Consider the following 21,882-nt stretch of genomic DNA (forward strand, 5'->3'; position numbering starts at 1 on the left):
AACAAAAGGAATGAAAATAATTAACTGATCATGGTCTTCAATTTAGACATCAATAAGTTGAATCAGTAGTAGAGCTTTGCTCGAAGAAGTCCACGGCAAACGTGTACTGCCTGTCACACATACCAAATGATATGGAAGCATTAGACTACACATTAGAAGATGCAGAGTTTACTCATTTGGGGAGACCAGTTTTATTGAGTCTTACAGGATAAACTCAACAATGGCCTTGTTCAGTTTGAATCATTCAAAACACATTAAAGAGATATTCCCACTCAAATAATCAGCGTATAAGCAGGTGTTCAAACACACAATTCCCATCGATTTAATGCAAGATGAGAAAGGTGATGCAATCTCACAGTAGTGATTTGTAAAGCCTCCAGTAGGCCTCACCAAAAATGAGAACGTTGAAATCCTTCCCAACACCCACATGGTATAATAACGTCAAAACCTAAAATGTAACTAGTCTGTATAAATCAATCGTTGCATTATTAGTAGCCAAATTATTCTTCATATAGGCCATGTGACGGGTGTGGATATGGTAGTTGGGGGAGTTGTTCACCCAAAAATATTATTGTCTAAGTCAGCAAAGAAAACTTCACACATGGAGAAAGAAAATGGCAAAGGCCAGATAAGGAAGCCTTAGCATATCAGCATCAGAAGTGCAGCAATCACATTGAACCCAAAGTCAAAAGCAGTCAGTTAAAAACTAAATAAAATCCCATTTACCCATCTAAACTAGCCCAATCAGAACCCAATGGTACAAAAAGCTTATACTGAACATGTTGTGAAAATAATCTCTTTTGAAAGTTGTATTTAACTAATCAGTGTTTTACAGATCGATCCAAATAAACAATAATTCAACAGCAATTATCCCCTGCACTGTGAAAGCAAAAATAACAGAGGAAAAGGTAAATAAAAACAAAAATGCTAAACTGCCTCCATCAAAAAGTCAAAGGTTACTCAGACACATGGTAGCAATCATTAGTCATGGTTATTTCACAAAAATTTGAATGATACCATAAGTGACTCATCACAGCGCTTCAGCAGATATAAACATTTGTACAATCGTTAGAAAATTCACTTAGAATAGAGATTCAACAACACATTCTTCGCAACAGTCAATTTCACAAATACCTCTCACATACAGAAATATGTTTTTCCTCTTAGTAAAATCTCCTGTTTCTTTCCTGGCGCTTCTGAAAGACTACAGCCCCTACAACACCACAAACTACAATTCCCAGTAGAGCACATAGCAGAAGCAGGAAGACCTTCCAGCCAGTAAGCGGCGTGCTTCGGAAGTTACCAGTAGGATCATCAATGTTGTCTGTGAAAGAGAAAATGAAAGAATGATCACGGTTAACTCTTCCTCTAACATGCCTACTCACCTACCGTATATGATCTACAGTAAAATGACAAATACCTGACTGTGACTGACTGTGACTGTGACATGCCTACTCACCTACCGTATATAATCTACAGTAAAATGACAAATACCTGACTGTGACTGACTGTGACTGTGACATGCCTACTCACCTACCGTATATGATCTACAGTAAAATGACAAATACCTGACTGTGACTGACTGTGACATGCCTACTCACCTACCGTATATGATCTACAGTAAAATGACAAATACCTGACTGTGACTGACTGTGACTGTGACATGCCTACTCACCTACCGTATATAATCTACAGTAAAATGACAAATACCTGACTGTGACTGACTGTGACTGTGACATGCCTACTCACCTACCGTATATGATCTACAGTAAAATGACAAATACCTGACTGTGACTGACTGTGACATGCCTACTCACCTACCGTATATAATCTACAGTAAAATGACAAATACCTGACTGTGACTGACTGTGACTGTGACATGCCTACTCACCTACCGTATATGATCTACAGTAAAATGACAAATACCTGACTGTGACTGACTGTGACATGCCTACTCACCTACCGTATATGATCTACAGTAAAATGACAAATACCTGACTGTGACTGACTGACATGCCTACTCACCTACCGTATATAATCTACAGTAAAATGACAAATACCTGACTGTGACTGACTGTGACTGTGACATGCCTACTCACCTACCGTATATGATCTACAGTAAAATGACAAATACCTGACTGTGACTGACTGACATGCCTACTCACCTACCGTATATGATCTACAGTAAAATGACAAATACCTGACTGTGACTGACTGTGACTGTGACATGCCTACTCACCTACCGTATATAATCTACAGTAAAATGACAAATACCTGACTGTGACTGACTGTGACTGTGACATGCCTACTCACCTACCGTATATGATCTACAGTAAAATGACAAATACCTGACTGTGACATGCCTACTCACCTACCGTATATGATCTACAGTAAAATGACAAATACCTGACTGTGGTCAAATAGAATACAAGCTTTATTGTCTATTTGATTAGAACGGAAATGGGTTTTCTTTATAAAATAAAATCAATCTACCTACCTTTGGGGGACTTCAGCAGGCTGACGCTTGGCTCAATCTTGGTCCAGTCCAGACTGTCCTCATCAGGTGTGTGTTCCACCATCAGTTGATACATCTTCATAGAGATGATGTCATGGTTATCTGCAACATGAGAGTTGTGTTAGCATAAATCCCCATAGACTTCAGATGTACAACTGACAAAGTCGGAATACAAGTAGTAATTGGTTCAATCTGTGTACTCTTCTGCACAGTGATAAAAAAATGAATAATAATAATTGAATCAAGGTCAGTCATTATCTTTCTCAGTGTGCAGTTTTTACCTTTGTGTTCTAGAGACCTACATTTATTTAGATCTACATCTCGAAATAATCAGTCTCTACAACCTGACCCAACCTACCAGAGATCCCCTGTAGCAAGAATCAGTCTATTTAATCCACCCTGGCCCAACCTACCAGAGATCCCCTGTAGCAAGAATCAGTCTCTACAACCTGACCCATCCTACCAGAGATCCATTGTAGCAAGAATCAGTCTATTTAATCCACCCTGACCCAACCTACCAGAGATCTCCTGTAGCAAGAATCCGTCTCTACAACCTGACCCAACCTATCAGAGATCCCCTGTAGCAAGAATCAGTCTCCACAACCTGACCCAACCTACCAGAGATCCCCTGTAGCAAGAATCAGTCTCTACAACCTGTCTACAACCTGACCCAACCTACCAGAGATCCCCTGTAGCAAGAATCAGTCTCTACAACCTGTCTACAACCTGACGCAACCTACCAGAGATCTCCTGTAGCAAGAATCAGTCTATTTAATCCACCCTGACCCAACCTACCAGAGATCTCCTGTAGCAAGTATCAGTCTATTTAATCCACCCTGACCCAACCTACCAGAGATCCCCTGTAGCAAGAATCAGTCTCTACAACCTGACCCAACCTACCAGAGATCCATTTGTAGCAAGAATCAGTCTCCACAACCTGACCCAACCTACCAGAGATCCCCTGTAGCAAGAATCAGTCTATTTAATCCACCCTGACCCAACCTACCAGAGATCCCCTGTAGCAAGAATCCATCTCTACAACCTGACCCAACCTACCAGAGATCCCCTGTAGCAAGAATCAGTCTCCACAACCTGACCCAACCTACCAGAGAGATCTCCTGTAGCAGCAGAAGCCCCAAAGTAGTACCCCGTGGGGAGGCGGACACCCCCGATGTCAATGCACTCTTTCCATTCATTCTTATCATCAATGTCAATCATCACCTGTAGAGATCAGAATGGTGCCATTATTTGAATAGAACTGTAACATGTCGAGTACATAACAGATACTCCATAACATTGAAATTCACCAATTTCATAACACAAGAGACCAGTTTCCCAGACAAAGACTAAACATAATCCTGGACCAAAGAGAATTCTCCAAGGAGCATCTCCATTAAGCATGCCTTTTAATACAGGACTAGGTTCAGCCTCATCTATGTTTAGGAAACCGATCCAAGATGTCTGAACTAGAGTAACTTATATAATTTAAAAAAGGGATTCCTACCGTGAGTCTACCCTTGGAGTAACGGATGGCCAGGTAGGTGTCATGGTCTTTGTTCCTGATCTCAGAAGAGCAGCCTCCCAGTTCAGAGGTACGTCCATCATTCCCATGGTCATAGGGCAGAGAACCATTATTCACAATGGCATAGATGTAGGGGAAGGAACGCTAGTGGGAATCAAGGGATGTAAGGACAGAAAACTGGACAAATGTTCGTCAAAAATAGACATCGTCAATCAATTATTTGATCCGAATCCTGACTCAGTTACCAATCAATCCATCTTAGGCTGTGATGCCCCCAAAAATATTTGTACATGTAATTAAAAAATTTGTAATAAGCCAAATGTGGCATATTAAAAGGTGATGTTCATTGTGTTACAAAAAAAGTCCTTCTCAGAAAGCAAAAAAAAAAAAAAAAACTTCATATGACAAAATAACAAAGAAACTCAAAAAGAAAATACTTCACATTTAAAATCCATCCATCACATTGACATGAAATGTAGGACAATAATGATAAATGTAGCTGCATCAACTCACGTCAGCTGCCTCATCGTTATGGTACGTGTCTATAAAAAGGGCGAGGCCGTGGAACTTAGCATTGCTGCCAAACACAGACCCTGCAAAGGGAAGAATCACGTCAAGTCAACCAGTCAGATCGCTGCACTTACATCCATCCCATGGAGATCATTGCGGAAGGTATCCACAAATAAAGCCAGGCCAACAAAATGATCTTGGTTTCCAAAGACTGGGCCTGAATGGAAGGCAAAGAGGCGAGATATGATGAGCACATGACTGAGACATGAAGTGCTTACGGCAAATGCAACCCAGTGCTACCACATCACATTGTCTACTAATTTGATTGCCAAAGCTTTGTAATGGAATGAGGAAGTGATTGATGACAAAGATGTTATTTTGGCAAGATGATACATTACCTGGATGAAGTCTCTCCTTCGTGTACCAGATGGCGATGCCGTCACCATGGAGATTCTTCTTCCCCGACCCGTGGATCTTGTACTGCACGTGCATCTCCCAGTCTTTCAGATATACAGGCTGTACAGTGAAAGGAAAATGACATTGGATCATCAATTCAACCATCAATTGGACCTATTCAGTTCAATATGTAGATATTCTCCAATCAAGCTATAATGGATTTGGGAGTGGACTCTATTGTTTGTGTATCTGTCTGTAAAGCCTAACAGAATACATTTCCTAGAAGCTAGTTCCTTACTCACCACTGTGTTCCATATGGATCCCTGTCTACTTCTCTCATCAGGTGTCAGGCGCACATAGGAGCTGGTGACTAGCGTGCTCCCCCAGAAGTCCCACTGACTGGATGGGCTGCTTCCAACACCTGTACAACATGTTGGTGAAGAGTCAAGCAGGATTTCAGGGACACATGAGAGAAGAACGTGAATAATTCCATTGTGCATCAATGACTCATTGCCACCCCTAGCCCAGCTCTGGAGAACTCAAGGGGGCAATGTAATGCAATGGAATTGGAGTCATGAATAAGATAAACCCTTAGCCCAGCTGACTAAACGTAGTTGAGTCGGGTACCCCAAGCCTAGCCAAAGCTGAGGAGCCTGTCGTTGCTCCTCAAAGTCCAGGGACCTTATGTTATCTTCAGAGGTAGACCGGCTCTGGCAGCCAAATACTCCATCTAAAATGTCAATCGATTCTCAATTGCAATACGGTTCTAGAAACATAACTTTCATAACTTTACTTTCATATCACATCAAAATAATTTCACAAATCCAAAAATATCCACACGGTTTTTAACCTGCTTTATCACAGTTGAAGCCCGACAGTATTTTAAACAACACATTTCTGGAGGCATTCTTCCGTTGCACACAGGTGTTCCCGAGCCAGATGGCTAATTAGCATGCTCTGTCTTCCATCGGTCTTCTGCAAACACGCTCTGTAACATGGAGATATGGCCATGTGGGAACACTACCCCTAACCCTATATATTGGAACAGAGTCATGATCAAGGGCTAGGGTTCGTCACTAGCTACCACAGCCACAAAGTCAGAAGGCCCACCGAGCACCCTCATTTTCAAATTGGCACATCTCAAGTTCAAGTAGCAAATACATTCGGGAACAAGACTTGGCAACGTCACTAAAATGAATAACATTGAGAAATAAGTTTTGGGCTAAAAGGGTACGTTGTCTTTTCTGTATTAGATAACTAGCAGACAACTGTTGCTACTCTCATCTAAAATGAGGTAGCTAGCTAAGACATATGTATGCCACCACACAAACAAGAAACATGCTGCTGAAATGAAGGCAGTAAGTTCAATGACAAATCAGTAATTTATACCATACACTTTTTACAACTTTACATTTCATTTTAATAAAATGTTAAAGTACTAATTAACAACGTCACTTCCTGTTAAACGAGGAACAAGGGAGAGCTCGGTTTGTGGTTTTGGAAAATGTTGAATGTCCATTGAAAAGTTTCTTAGTAGCTAGTTACCTTTTGAGTTTGGATCCTGCGACACGCTTGGCATCAGTTGCTGGGACTGCTACTATCTGTCCAGTGATCCTGCCAACCAAGGCCGGGTCTAAGGACCTGTTTGGTGTAGCAGCTAAAAGGGTTTTCTTGAGGGCTTGAACGGTCAGCCATTGTGGCTGGGACCGTGTATTGTCCCAGGCTTGTGGCGGTCTAGATCCCTGCTGTTTGTGGTTTAGAATCTTCCCTGTGACCTGCCCTGTCTGGAACCGCGTGGAGTAACAACGTAACCTACGTTGCTACCATGACAAAGACCAAAGCCGGTGGGAGTACAGTTGAGTCGCTCTAGCACAGGTAAAGAATCTATTTATTTTTTATTTATTTTTTAACCCACCCCCTTTTTTCTCCCCAATTTCATTATTACGATCTTGTCTCATCGCTGCAACGGTCCCGGGAGGGGCGAAGGTCGAGTTATGCCCGCCAAGCCGCACTTCTTAACACCCGCTCGCTTAACCCGGAAGCCAGCTGCACCAATGTGTCAGAGGAAACACCGTTCAACTGATGACCAAAGTCAGCCTGCAGGCGCCCGGCCCGCCACAAGGAGTCGCTAGAGAGCGATGAGCCAAGTAAAGCCCCCCCCCCCCCACGGCCAAACCCCCCCCCCCCCCCCCCCCGGCCAAACCCCCCCCCCGGCCAAACCCCAGGCTTTAGTGATACTGCAACACTGCGATACAGTGCCTTAGATCTATAGAATAACTATCTTCAAAGTAATGACTCGGGACGTCGGGTTTGATATGAAAGCTTCTTTTAGTAATAATTCTTGATCACGTTACATTTAACAACTTTAGATTCTACAGAGCAATGCCAGTAAGATGCTAGCGCAAAGGAGCCACACATAATCACCTGTTAATTGCACTTAACTAGCGCGTTCACTCTCTACTTCCTGTCGCAAGGCATTCTGGAACTTGCAGTCAAAAGCATAATTCAATACTAACCAATACAATTACATATGTAAATAACTGTAAAGAAATATCTTTAGATACAGCTCAATGAATTAACTTAAACATTAACTCTGTAACACATTAAAGTTACAACAAGATCGCTGCGCCACTTAGGAGGCTGGTGAAGAATCTTTCAAACGAACAAAAATAGTATCCTGAAGCTGTGCACCAGAAGAGGAAAGAACTGATCCCAGCCATGAAAGCTGCCGTGGGGACATTGCGGGGGACATTGAGCCTGTCATAGCGGATGTAAGCAATGTCCACCCTCCCAAAAGTCTGGAAGAGATGAGAGCCAAACCTAGGCGTTTGTAGCTTCAACCCCAATTTCACACCAACCGATTAATGAACTGCTGAATGTATATATATATTTTTTAATCAAGCCTGGTGTGCTCTTTTCCATATTATGTTTATCTCTGATAAGCTACCCATGAAAGGGATGAAAATAGCCTATATTATATATTTTTAATTGATGTAGTTGTGTCCTTGAGCTGTTCTTGTCTATTAATGTTATGTATTACGTCATGTTTCATGTGGACCAACAGCTAATGGGGATCCTAATAAAATACAAAAATGAATGTTACTAAATAAAATTGAAGATGGGTCTTTAAAAACGGGTGTCCAAACTGTGGTCACTAAAGATCCTATGGGGGGGGTGCTTATATTGACATATCACTACATGTGTATGTCAAACTGTATTTCCTATCATGTAATACTGTGTATAAAAGTACCATGTACACTACCGTTCAAACGTTTGGGGTCACTTAAAAAGGTCCTTGTTTTTGAAAGAAAAGCACAGTTGTCCATTAAAATAACATCAAATTGATCAGGAACACAGTGAAGAAGTGACTCCCGGTGTCGTCTCTTCACTGTTGACGTTGAGACTGGTGTTTTGCGGGTATTATTTAATGAAGCTGCCAGTTGAGGACTTGTGAGGCATCGGTTTCTCAAACTAGACACTAATGTACTTGTCCTCTTGCTCAGTTGTGCACCGGGGCCTCCCACTCTTTCTAAACTGGTTAGAGTCAGTTTGCACTGTTCTGTGAAGGGAGTAGTACACAGCGTTCATCAAATCACATTTTATTTGTCACATACACATGGTTAGCAGATGTTAATGCGAGTGTAGCGAAATGCTTGTGCTTCTAGTTCAGACAATGCAGTAATAACCAACGAGTAATCTAACCTAACAATTTCACAACAACTACATTATACACACAAGTGTAAAGGGATGAAGAATATGTACTTAAAAATATATGAATGAGTGATGGTACAGAACGGCATAGGCAAGATGCAGTAGATGGTATCGAGTAAAGTAAATACATATGAGAGGAGTAATGTAGGGTATGTAAACATATAAAAGTGGCATTGTTTAAAGTGGGTAGTGATACATGTATTACATAAAGATGGCAAGATGCAGTAGATGGTATAGAGTACAGTATATACATATGAGATGAGTAATGTAGGGTATGTAAACATTATATTAAGTGGCATTGTTTAAAGTGGCTAGTGATAAATTTTTACATACATTTTTCCATTATTAAAGTGGCTGGAGTTGAGTCAGTATGTTGGCAGCAGCCACTCAATGTTAGTGGTGGCTGTTTAACAGACTGATGGCCTTGAGATTGAAAAACAGCTTATGTCTCTTAGTCCCTGCTTTGATGCACCTGTACTGACCTCGCCTTCTGGATGATAGCGGGGGGAACAGGCAGTGGCTCGGGTGGTTGTTGTCCTTGATGATCTTTATGGCCTTCCTGTGACATCGGGTGGTGTAGGTGTCATGGTGGGCAGGTAGTTTGCCCCCGGTGATGCGTTGTGCAGACCTCACTACCCTTTGGAGAGCCTTACGGTTGTGGGCGGAGCAGTTGCCGTACCAGGCGTGATACAGCCCGACAGGATGCTCTTGATTGTGCATCTGTAAAAGTTCTTGAGTGCTTTTGGTGACAAGCCAAATTTCTTCAGCCTCCTGAGGTTGAAGAGGCGCTGTTGCGCCTTCTTCACCACGCTGTCTGTGTGGGTGGAACAATTCAGTTTGTCCGTGATGTGTACGCCGAGGAACTTAACCTACTACCCTCTCCACTACTGTCCCGTCGATGTGGATAGGGGGGTGATCCCTCTGCTGTTTCCTGAAGTCCACGATCATCTCCTTTGTTTTGTTGACGTCGAGTGTGAGGTTATTTTCCTGACACCACACTCCGAGGGCCCTCACCTCCTCCCTGTAGGCCGTCTCGTCGTTGTTGGTAATCAAGCCTACCACTGTAGTGTTGTCTGCAAACTTGATGATTGAGTTGGAGGCGTGCATGGCCACGCAGTCGTGGGTGAACAGGGTGTACAGGAGAGGGCTCAGAACGCACCCTTGTGGGGCCCCAGTGTTGAGGATCAGCAGGGTGGAGGTGTTGTTACCTACCCTCACCACCTGGGGGCGGCCCGTCAGGAAGTCCAGTACCCAGTTGCACAGGGCGGGGTCGAGACCCAAGGTCTCGAGCATGATGACGAGTTTGGAGGGTACTATGGTGTTAAATGCTGAGCTGTAGTCGATGAACAGCATTCTCACATAGGTATTCCTCTTGTCCAGATGGTTTAGGGCAGTGTGCAGTGTGATTGCGACGTCTGTGGACCTATTGGGGCGGTAAGCAAATTGGAGTGGGTCTAGGGCGTCAGGTAGGGTGGAGGTGATATGGTCCTTGGGAAGGACTGCCCGTTCCATGATCTCGCCATCACGGTTGACAACTCCATTGTGTCCTCCTCCCAGAGCGCTAAGAACCTTGGCGTGATCCTGGACAACACCCTGTCGTTCTCAACTAACATCAAGGCGGTGGCCCGTTCCTGTAGGTTCATGCTCTACAACATCCGCAGAGTACGACCCTGCCTCACACAGGAAGCGGCGCAGGTCCTAATCCAGGCACTTGTCATCTCCCGTCTGGATTACTGCAACTCGCTGTTGGCTGGGCTCCCTGCCTGTGCCATTAAACCCCTACAACTCATCCAGAACGCCGCAGCCCGCCTGGTGTTCAACCTTCCCAAGTTCTCTCACGTCACCCCGCTCCTCCGCTCGCTCCACTGGCTTCCAGTTGAAGCTCGCATCCGCTACAAGACCATGGTGCTTGCCTACGGAGCTGTGAGGGGAACGGCACCTCAGTACCTTCAGGCTCTGATCAGGCCCTACACCCAAACAAGGGCACTGCGTTCATCCACCTCTGGCCTGCTCGCCTCCCTACCACTGAGGAAGAACAGTTCCCGCTCAGCCCAGTCAAAACTGTTCGCTGCTCTGGCACCCCAATGGTGGAACAAACTCCCTCACGACGCCAGGACAGCGGAGTCAATCACCACCTTCCGGAGACACCTGAAACCCCACCTCTTTAAGGAATACCTAGGATAGGATAAAGCAATCCTTCTGACCCCCCCCCCCCCCCCCCTTAAAAGATTTAGATGCACTATTGTAAAGTGGCTGTTCCACTGGATGTCATAAGGTGAATGCACCAATTTGTAAGTCGCTCTGGATAAGAGCGTCTGCTAAATGACTTAAATGTAAATGTAAATGTAGTCTCTCAAAGCACTTCATGATGACGGAAGTGAGTGCTACGGGGCGGTAGTCGTTTAGCTCAGTTACCTTAGCTTTCTTGGGAACAGGAACAATGGTGGCCCTCTTGAAGCATGTGGGAACAGCAGACTGGGATAAGCATTGATTGAATATGTCCGTAAACACACCAGCCAGCTGGTCTGCGCATGCTCTGAGGATGCGGCTGGGGATGCCATCTGGGCCTGCAGCCTTGCGAGGGTTAACACGTTTAAATGTTTTACTCACGTCGGCTGCAGTGAAGGAGAGTCCGCAGGTTTTGGTAGCGGGCCTTGTCAGTGGCACTGTATTGTCCTCAAAGCGAGCAAAGAAGTTGTTTAGTCTGTCTGGGAGCAAGACATCCTGGTCTGCGACGGGGCTGGTTTTCTTTTTGTAATCCGTGATTGACTGTAGACCTTGCCACATACCTTGTGTCTGAGCCGTTGAATTGCGACTCTACTTTGTCTCTATACTGACGCTTAGCTTGTTTGATTGCCTTGGAGGGAATAGCTACACTGTTTTGTATTCGGTCATGTTTCCGGTCACCTTGCCCTGGTTAAAAGCAGTGGTTTGCGCTTTCAGTTTCGCGCAAATGCTGCCATCAATCCACGGTTTCTGGTTTGGGAATGTTTTAATAGTTGCTGTGCGTACGACATCGCCGATGCACTTGCTAATAAACTGGCTCACCGAATCAGCGTATTCGTCAATGTTGTTGTTTGACGCAATGCGGAACATATCCAAATCCACGTGATCAAAGCAATCTTGAAGCGTGGAATCAGATTGGTCGGACCAGTGTTGAACAGACCTGAGCGCGGGAGCTTCCTGTTTTAGTTTCTGTCTATAGGCTGGGAGCAACAAAATGGAGTCGTGGTCAGCTTTTCCGAAAGGAGGGCGGGGGAGGGCCTTATATGTGTCGCGGAAGTTAGAATAAAAATGATCCGGGGTTTTACCAGCCCTGGTTGCACAATCGATATGCTGATAGAATTTAGGGAGTCTTGTTTTCAGATTAGCCTTGTTAAAATCCCCAGCTACAATGAATGCAGCCTCAGGATATGTGGTTTCCAGTTTACAAAGAGTCAAATACAGTTCGTTCAGGGCCATCGATGTGTCTGCTTGAGGGGAATATATGCGGCTGTGATTATAATCGAAGAGAATTCTCTTGGTAGATAATGCGGTCAACATTTGATTGTGAGGAATTCTAAGTCAGGTGAACAGAAGGACTTGAGTTCCTGTATGTTGTTATGATCACACCACATCTCGTTAATCATAAGGCATACCCCCCCACCCCTCTTCTTACCAGAAAGATGCTTGTTTCTGTCGGCGCGATGCGTGAAGAAAACCAGCTGGCTGTACCGACTCCGATAGCGTGTCTCGAGTGAGCCATGTTTCCGTGAAGCAAAGAACGTTACAGTCTCTTATGTCTCTCTGGAATGCTACCCTTGCTCGGATTTCATCAACCTTGTTGTCAAGAGACTGCACATTGGCGAGTAGTATGCTCGGGAGCGGTGCGCGATGTGCCCGTTTACGGAGCCTGACCAGAAGACCGCTTCGTCTGCCCCTTTTACGGCGTCGTTGTTTTGGTTCGCCGGCTGGGATTCCATCCATTGTCCTGGGTGGTGGGCAAAACAGAGGATCCACTTCGGGAAAGTCGTATTCCTGGTCGTAATGATGGCGAGTTGACGTTGCTCTTATATCCAGTAGTTCCTCCCGACTGTATGTAATAAAACCTAAGATTACCTGGGATACCAATGTAAGAAATAACACGTAAAAAAACAAAAATACTGCATAGTTTCCTAGGAACGCGAAGCGAGGCGGCCATCTCTGTCGGCGCCGGAAGTAGACGAACTTCAGTTTCTTGGCAATTTCTCGCATGGAATAGCCTTCATTTCTTAGAACAAGAATAGACTGACAATTTCAGAAGAAAGGTTTGTTTCTGGCCATTTTGAGCCTGTAATCGAACCCCACAAATGCTGATGCTCCAGATAATCAATTAGTCTAAAGGCCAGTTGTATTGCTTCTTTAATTCAGAACAACAGTTTTCAGCTGCACTAACTTAATTGCAAAGGGGTTTTCTAATGATCAATTAGCCTTTTAAAATTATAAACTTGGATTAGCTAACACAACTTTCCATTGGAACACAGGAGTGATGGTTGCTGATAATGGGCCTCTGTACACCTATGTAGATATTCCATTAAAAATAAGCTGTTTCCAGCTACAATAGTCATTTATAACATTAACAATGTCTACACCGTATTTTTATGTTATTTTCAAATGGACAAAAAAAAAAATCTGCTTTTCCTTCAAAAACAAGGACATATCTAAGTGACCCCAAACTTCTGAACGGTAGTGTACATGGTACTTTTATACACAGTATTACATGATAGGAAATACAGTTTGACAAACACATGTAGTGATATGTCAATATAAGCACCCCCCCCATAGGATCTTTAGTAACCACAGAGTTGGGAAGCCTGTTTTTAAAGTGTGTCAAACTGTATTCCTATCATGTAATACTGTGTATAAAAGTACCATGTATGTCAAGTGTATGAATAATGTATGTCACTAAATATCTGTAAAAAAACAAAAAAATGTTAAACAAAGTTGCCTTTGTCCTCTAAGGGGGGGGGGGGGAATACATACAAATAAAGAGTATGTAAGTGGGGTTAGGATGGAGAGTTTCCCCCTGTATATAGAGTGGGGTTAGGATGAGTATAGAGTGGGGTGAGGATGGAGAGTTTCCCCTGTATAGAGTGGGGTGAGGATGGAGAGTTTCCCCTGTATAGAGTGGGGTTAGGATGGAGAGTTTCCCCTGTATAGAGTGGGGTGAGGATGGAGAGTTTCCCCCTGTATAGAGTGGGGTTAGGATGGAGAGTTTCCCCCTGTATAGAGTGGGGTTAGGATGGAGAGTTTCCCCCTGTATAGAGTGGGGTTAGGATGGAGAGTTTCCCCCTGTATAGAGTGGGGTTAGGATGGAGAGTTTCCCCTGTATAGAGTGGGGTTAGGATGGAGTTTCCCCTGTATAGAGTGGGGTTAGGATGGAGTTTCCCCTGTATAGAGTGGGGTTAGGATGGAGAGTTTCCCCTGTATAGAGTGGGGTTAGGATGGAGAGTTTCCCCTGTATAGAGTGGGGTGAGGATGGAGAGTTTCCCCTGTATAGAATGGGGTTAGGATGGAGAGTTTCCCCTGTATAGAGTGGGGTTAGGATGGAGAGTTTCCCCTGTATAGAGTGGGGTTAGGATGGAGTTTACCCTTACACTCTAAGGTCCTGAGCAGGTTTTCATCAAGGATCTCTCTGTACTTTGCTCCGTTCATCTTTCCCTTGATCCTGACTAGTCTCCCAGTCCCTGCTGCTGAAAAACATCCCCACACCATAATGCTGCCACCACCATGCTTCACCATAGGGATGGTGCCAGGTTTCCTCCAGACGTGACACTTGGCATTCAGTCCAAAGAGTTCCATCTTTGTTTCACCAGACCAGAGAATCACTTTCCTCATGGTCGGAAAGTCCTTTAATATATTTTGGAAAACTCCAAGCAGGACGTCTTTTTCTTCTTTTTTTTTACCGTAGAGTCTGGCCACTCTACCATAAAGGCCTGATTTGGTAGACTGCTGCAGAGATGGTTATCCTTCTGGAAGGTTCTCCTATCTCCATAGAGGAACTCTGGAGCTTTGTCAGAGTGACCATCGGGTTCTAGGACACCACCCTGACCAAGGTCCTTCTCCCCAGATTGCTCAGTTTGGCCGGGCGGCCAGCTCTAGGAAGAGTCTTGCTGGCTCCAAACTTCTTCCATTTAAGAATGATAGAGGCCACTGTGTTCTTGGGGACCTTCAATGCTGCATTCATGTTTTAGTACCCTTCCCCAGTTCTGTGCCTCGACACAATCCTGTCTCAGAGCTCTACGGACAATTCCTTCGACCTCATAGCTTGGTTTTTGCTCTGACATGCACTGTCAACCGTGGGACCTCATATAGACAGGTGTGTGCCTTTCCAAATCATGTCCAATCAATTGAATTTACCGCAGGTGGATTCCAACCAAGTTGTAGAAAAAATCTCAAGGATGATCAATGGAAACAGGATGCACCTGAGCTCAATTGAGTCTCATAGCAAACGGTCTGAATACTTATGTAAATAAGGTATTTTTGTTTTTATAAATTTGCTAAACTTTCTAAAAAAAACTGTTTACACTTTGTCATTATCAAGCATTTTGTGTAGATTGATGAGAAAAAAATATACATTTTAGAATACAGCTGTAATGTAACTATATCTAGAAGTCAAGGGGTCTGAAGACTTTCCGAATGCACTGTATAACAGTTGGTTTTACTAATAAATCAACGAATAATTGATGGATCAGTAGAGCAAATATATGTCTGACTTTGTGGCTGTGGTAACTAGTGACGACCAGGGCTACGGCTAGGGCTACCCCCCAAAGCCCAGAACTGGACCTGACTCCGTCCACCTCAAATCTACACCGCACCTTCCAAAACAACAAAAAAATGTAGTTGGGACTTGCAGGAGTTCCAACTAGACAAAATAAAGTAGCTAGCTAACGTTAACTAGCTAGCTTAAGTATCTGCTGAACTTGTACACTTGACTTAAATAATTTGTATTACAACCACAACAGATTTAGACAATTGGCATAACAGCAGAAAGGGAGGTTAGCGGCGAAGAACCCCTCTTTATACACTACATGACCAAAAGTATGCGGACACCTGCTCGTCGAACATCTCATTCCAAAATCATGTGCATTAATATGGAGTTGGTCCCCCTTTGCTGCTATTAACAGCCTCCGCTCTCCAGGGAAGGCTTTCTACTAGATGTTGGAACATTCCTGCGGGGACTTGCTTCCATTCAGCCAAAAGACCATTAGTGAGGTCAGGTACAGATCTTGGGCGATTAGGCCTGGCTCAAAGTCGGCGATTCATCCCAAAGGTGTTTGATGGGGTTGAGGTCAGGGCTCTGTGCAGGCCAGTCAAGTTCATCCAAACCGAACAACAAACCATTTTTGCATGGACGTCACATTGTGCACGGGGACAGTGTCATGCTGAAATCAGGAAAGGGCTTTCCCCAAAGTGTTGCCACAAAGGTAGAAGCACAGAATTGTCTAGAATGTCATTGTATGCTGTAAGGTTAAGATCTCCCTTCACTGGAACTAAGGGGCCGAACCATCAAAAACAGCCCCAGACCATTACTCCTCCTCCACCAAACTTTACAGTTGGCACTGTGCATTGGGGCAGGTAGCGTTCTCCTGGCATCAGCCAAACCCAGATTCGTCTGTCGGACTGCCAGACGGTGAAGTGTGATTCCTTACTCCAGAGAACGCATTTCCACTGCTCCAGAGTCCAACGGCGGCGAGCTTTACACCACTCCAGGCGAAGCTTGGTAATGCTCATGATGACCTTAGGCTTGTGTGCGGCTGCTCGGCCATGAAAACCCATTTCATGAAGCTCAGTTTCTTGTGCTGACGTTACTTCCAGAGGCAGTTTGGAACTCTGTAGTGAGTGTTGCAACCGAGGACACACTTCGTGGCTGAGCTGTTGTTGCTTTTAGACGTTTCCACTTCAAAATAACAGCACTTACAGTTGACCGGGGAAGCTCTAGCAAGGCAGAGATTTGACGAACTGACTTCTTGGAAAGGTGGCATCCTATGACAGTGCCACGTTGAAAGTCACTGAGCTCTTCAGTAAGGCCATTCTACTGCCAATGTTTGTCTATGGAGATCGCATGGCTGTGTGCTTGATTTTATACACCCTGGCTGAAATAGCCAAATCCACAATTTTTTGTAAACTCAGCAACAAAAGAAACGACCTCTCACTGTCAACTGCGTTTATTTTCAGCAAACTTAACGTGTAAATATTTTTATGAACATAACAAGATTCAACAACTGAGACAAACTGAACAAGTTCCACAGATGTGTGACTAACAGAAATGCAATAATGTGTCCCTGAACAAAGGTGCGGTCAAAATCAAAAATAACATTCAGTATCGGGTGTGGCCACCAGCTGCATTAAGTACTGCAGTGCATCTCCTCCTCATGGACTGCACCAGATTCGCCAGTTCTTGCTGTGAGATGTTACCCCACTCTTCCACCAAGGCACCTGCAAGTTCCTGGTCATTTCTGGGGGGGAATGGCCCTAGCCCTCACCCTCCGATCCAACAGGTCCCAGACGTGCTCAATGGGATTGAGATCCGGGTTCTTCGCTGGCCATGGCAGAACACTGACATTCCTGTCTTGCAGGAAATCACGCACAGAACGAGCAGTATGGCTGGTGGCATTGTCATGCTGGAGGGTCATGTCAGGATGAGCCTGCAGGAAGGGTACCACATGAGGGAGGAGGATGTTTTCCCTGTAACGCACAGCGTTGAGATTGCCTGCAATGACAACAAGCTCAGTCCGATGATGCTGTGACACACCGCCCCAGACCATGACGGACCCTCCACCTCCAAATCGATACCGCACCAGAGTACAGGCCTCGGTGTAACGCTCATTCCTTCAAAGATAAACGCGAATCCGACCATCACCCCTGGTGAGACAAAACCACGACTCGTCAGTGAAGAGCACTTTTTGCCAGTCCTGTCTGGTCCAGCGACAGTGGGTTTGTGCCCACTGATGGAGGGATTGTGAGATCCTGGTGTAACTCGGGTAGTTGTTGTTGCCATCCTGTACCTGTCCCACAGATGTGATGTTCGGATGTACCGATCCTGTGCAGGTGTTGTTTCACGTGGTCTGCCACTGTGAGGACGATCAGCTGTCCGTCCTGTCTCCCTGTAGCGCTGTCTTAGGCGTCTCACAGTACAGACATTGCAATTTATTGCCCTGGCCACATCTGCAGTCCTTTATGCCTCCTTGCAGCATGCCTAAGGCACGTTCATGCAGATGAGCAGGGACCGTGGACATCTTTCTTTTGGTGTTTTTCAGAGTCAGTAGAAAGGCCTAAGTTTTCATAAGTGTGACCTTAATTGCCTACCGTCTGTAAGCTGTTAGTGTCTTAATGACCGTTCCACAGGTGCATGTTCATTAATTGTTTATGGTTCATTGAACAAGCATGGGAAACAGTGTTTAAACCCTTTACAATGAAGATCTTAGATTTTTACGAATTATCTTTGAAAAACAGGGTGTTGAAAAAGAGACGTTTCTTTTTTTGCTGAGTTTATATATAGTGTACTTCTATTGGTCCATTTTTAATCTATGACTCCAGGTGGGAGGCAGGGGTGCTCCAATACAGTAGTTTCTACTACCGTCTCTTATGGCCGAAAAGAGCTTCTGGATATCAGAACAGCGATTACTCCCCTCGAACTGGACTAAGATTATTTTCTTTAATGAGTCTGACGCGAAGGATATACAGCTGCTCCCGGACCAAATCCCTGTCATTCACATGAAGAAGGAGATACAGGGGCAGCAGATCCAGGTGCATTTTGTGAGAAATTGTTGGCGAGTGGGTAACCTGCCTCTACCATCCGTCCAAAGTGCAATCATTGGAGAATAAACAGGCTGAGCTCTGTTTGAGACTATCCTACCAACGGGACATTAATAAAAACTGTAACATCTTATGTTTCACCGAGTCGTGGCTGAACGATGACATGGATAATATACAATTGGCTGGGATTTCGATGCATCGGCAAGACAGAACAGCTAATTCCAGTAAAACGAGTGGTGGTGGTCTATGTCTATTTGTCAAAAACAGCTGGTTTTTCTCGCCTTAGGTAGAGTACCGCATGATAAGCTGTAGACCACACTATCTATATTTTTCGTAGGTGTCTACTTACCACCACAAACCGATGCTGGCACTAAGACCGCTCTCAACGAGGTGTATAAGGCCATAAGCAAACAAGAAAATGCTCATCCAGAAGTGGCGCTCCTAGTGGCCGGGGACTTTAAAGCAGGCAAAAATGAATCCATTTGACCTAATTCCTCTCCCTCAACCTGAGCAAGACAGAAGGAGCTGATCATGGACGACAGGAAAATAAGAGCCGAAAAGGCCCCCATTTAACATCGACGGGGCTGAAGTGGAGTGGGTCGAGAGTTTTTTAAAGTTCCTTGGTGTCCACATCACCAACGAACTATCATGGTCCAAACACACAAAGACAGTCGTGAAGAGGCCACAACAACACCTATTCCCCCTCAGGAGACTGAAAAGATTTGGCATGGGTCTCCAGATCCTCAAAAAGTTCTACAGATGCACCATCGAGAGCATCCTGACCGGTTGCATCACCGCCTGGTATGGCAACTGCTCGGCATCCGACCGTGAGGCCAAGTCATAGACTGGTCTCTCTGCTACTGCACGGCAAGAAGTACCGGAGCACCAAGTCTAGGTCCAAAAGGCTCCTTAACAGCGTCTACCCCCAAGCCATAAGACTGCTGAACAATTAATCAAATGGCTACACATACTATTACTGCTACTCACTGTTTATTATCCATGCAGTCACTTTACCCCTACCTACATGTACATATTACCTCGACTAACCTGTTACCCGCACATTGACTCGGTACCGGTACCCCCTGCATATAACCACGTTATTGTTATTTTATTGCGTTACCTTTTTTTTTTTACTTTAGTTTATGTTGTAAATATTTTCTCTTATTAAAACTGCATTGTTGATTAAAGGCTTGTAAGTCAGCATTTCACAGTAAGGTCTACACCTGTCGTATTCGGCGCATGTGACAATTAAACATTTGAATTGCAGCAGAAGAGGTAGGGGCGACCATGGTAGCTAGCTATAACTAGTATACACCGGTAGTGTCCTTCGCCCCCGCCTGTCGGGAACTGTTCATGACGGTGCGCGATATACACTATACTAGCTTAGCCAGCTAGTCCTAAGGAGGAGTCCGGTACACAGCAGGCGACACCACAGGTAGAACAATGAGACAGATATTTTACCGGATGTATAATGTGAAATATCCAGTTCGCGTTTCCACTCACTACCAAATATGGTGCTGAGAGGAAGCCCAGGGGCCAGCAGTGGGACAAGATAGAGATGGATTTGACGACATTCTGCTACTTTTCTCGTCAATTAAACATTTCTCTAACAATACAGTTTCTGTTTTCAAAACTAAAATCTGTTATGAACAGAGTGGACTAAGTTTTGTAGACTTTTCCCTTTGCCATGGTTTTATTTATTTTTGTTTAGAATGAATGCAAGGGCGAATTGAGTTATTGCGCACTTCCCTAACGGAAATATGCAAATACATAATAAAAACATGCCAATAGGCTCTCGCAAGCTCGTCACCACGATTAATTTCCTCAAATTGAAAACAGGCTGTGGTCTATCTTGGGTTAGTTATAAAAACAAAAATTGCAACACCATGTGTTAGCTAGCTAACTAGCAAGCTAGCACACTGTGCTACTAGTACACAGTGTCACCCCCGCCTCCCACCTGCTGTGTACCAGAGTAGCTAGCAGGCAATGTTCTCGGGTACACAATAGGCCGGGGCAACACCGTGCTAGTTAAGAGTGTTCATGAAGGAACCAATGGGATGCTCGAGGGGGTGCGTTCCTGCAGATACAGGTACGCCCCGAATTGCAGGCTGCAGTTGCACACTATTTTACTGAGTTACAGTTCATATAGGAAAATCAGTCAATTGAAATAAATTCATTAGGCCCTAATCTATGGATTTCACATGATAGGAATACAGATGTGTCTGTTGGTCACAAATACCTTTAAAAAAATAAAAGTAGGGGTGTGAATCAGAAAACCAGTCAGTGTCTGGTGTGACCATTTGCCTCATGAAAAGTGACAATTACACACTCACTTGAGACGTCTGTGGCATTGTGTTTTGTGACAAAACTGCCAATTTGAGAGGCCTTTTCCTGTCCCCAGCACAAAGGTGCATCGGTGTAATGATCATGCTGTTTAACCAGCCTATTGATATGTCACACCTGTCAGGTGGATGGATTATCTTGGCCAAGGAAAAATACTAATTAACTGGGATGTAAACAAATGTGTGCAAGCTTTTTGTGCGTGTGGATAATTTCTGGGATATTTTATTTAAGCTCGTGAAACCAACACTTTACATGATGCGTTTATATTTTTGTTCAGTGTAGTATGACTTAGCAGCTAACGTTTCTAACAAGATAACAGTTAGCTAGCTAGCTAACTAAGCTATCGATTTCACATGCCGTTAGCGTACTTACCCTGGTACGGTTTCATGAGCGAATGCTCACGCTTTAAGTGCTCCACATTGCCGTCTGTTATATCGCATTGCACTAGAGTAAAGTGAAGAAATAAGAAAAGCAGTGGCCTGCTGATAAATGTACAAAAACCTCTCATTTTGCTCACTCGGCCTATGCAAGACACCATGAATCCTGGATAACCATGTTCCTGATCCGGGTAGGAAACAGCAACTCCCACTAAAATGGTTCCTATGTTACTTCTCAAGAACTTTGACCGTGTTCTATTTTTTTGTTGTTGTTGAAATTACCTTCTATATGGGAATTATATTTTCATTGTTACCTTTCAAAGTTCAAAAACATTATTTTTGTTTGATTATCGCTTTCAACGTTGTATGGAACGTTTTTATAGTTGCTAAAACGTACTATTGTCAATCATAGACGAGCACATAGTTAAAAAGCCAACGAAAACGAACAATCAGCGGATGCCTATAGTTGAAACGTTCGAAGTATGCAAATGTTCACAACTTTGCAAATGGCGCCACTGAGGTTTCTCTCTTTCTCCACTAGATGGTGCCATTACATCAGTTTATGATCCTTTGAAGCGTTCCTGACTTCCTGCTGTGACGGCCCACCACAAGGTCGCGCCCAAGGTTGGGTAGTAACTGACTACATGTAATCATTTACAGTTACAAAAAATATGTATTGGATTACTTTTCTCAATGACATTCAGTTCAACATTGATAAAACACTCAAGTTT

At 44.2% G+C, this 21,882-nt stretch overlaps 1 protein-coding gene across 2 annotated transcripts; it reads right to left on the reverse strand.

Annotated features, from left to right (window-relative positions):
- Positions 1-162: 162 nt before the first annotated feature.
- Positions 163-21,360, reverse strand: LOC120062524 (vesicular integral-membrane protein VIP36-like). 2 transcript variants are annotated; one of them, XM_039012564.1, is made up of 8 exons: positions 21,147-21,360; positions 5,246-5,364; positions 4,946-5,063; positions 4,551-4,630; positions 4,020-4,181; positions 3,622-3,736; positions 2,498-2,617; positions 163-1,324 (listed from the first exon to the last, which is right to left on the reverse strand). In XM_039012564.1, the coding sequence occupies exons 1-8, from the start codon at positions 21,310-21,312 to the stop codon at positions 1,164-1,166; spliced, it is 1,041 nt and encodes a 346-aa protein (XP_038868492.1). In that variant the 5' UTR covers positions 21,313-21,360; the 3' UTR covers positions 163-1,163. The 2 variants fall into 2 exon arrangements, with proteins under 2 accessions (XP_038868492.1, XP_038868490.1); XM_039012562.1 differs by lacking the exon at positions 4,551-4,630 and adding an exon at positions 4,682-4,764 and having other exon boundaries at positions 21,147-21,359.
- Positions 21,361-21,882: the final 522 nt, after the last annotated feature.

Source organism: Salvelinus namaycush, chromosome 17 (genome assembly GCF_016432855.1).
Source record: "Salvelinus namaycush isolate Seneca chromosome 17, SaNama_1.0, whole genome shotgun sequence".
Classification (NCBI taxonomy): Eukaryota; Metazoa; Chordata; class Actinopteri; order Salmoniformes; family Salmonidae; genus Salvelinus; species Salvelinus namaycush.

Excerpts from the sequence above, each read along its gene's own strand:
- LOC120062524 (XM_039012562.1), bottom strand. The coding sequence starts at position 21,312 with ATGGTGTCTTGCATAGGCCGAGTGAGCAAAATGAGAGGTTTTTGTACA. Across the intron at positions 5,064-5,245 it reads GATCCATATGGAACACAGTG|CCTGTATATCTGAAAGACTG; the intron begins GTGAGTAAGGAA and ends TTCACTGTACAG. Across the intron at positions 3,737-4,019 it reads ACTCCAAGGGTAGACTCACG|GTGATGATTGACATTGATGA; the intron begins GTAGGAATCCCT and ends TGATCTCTACAG.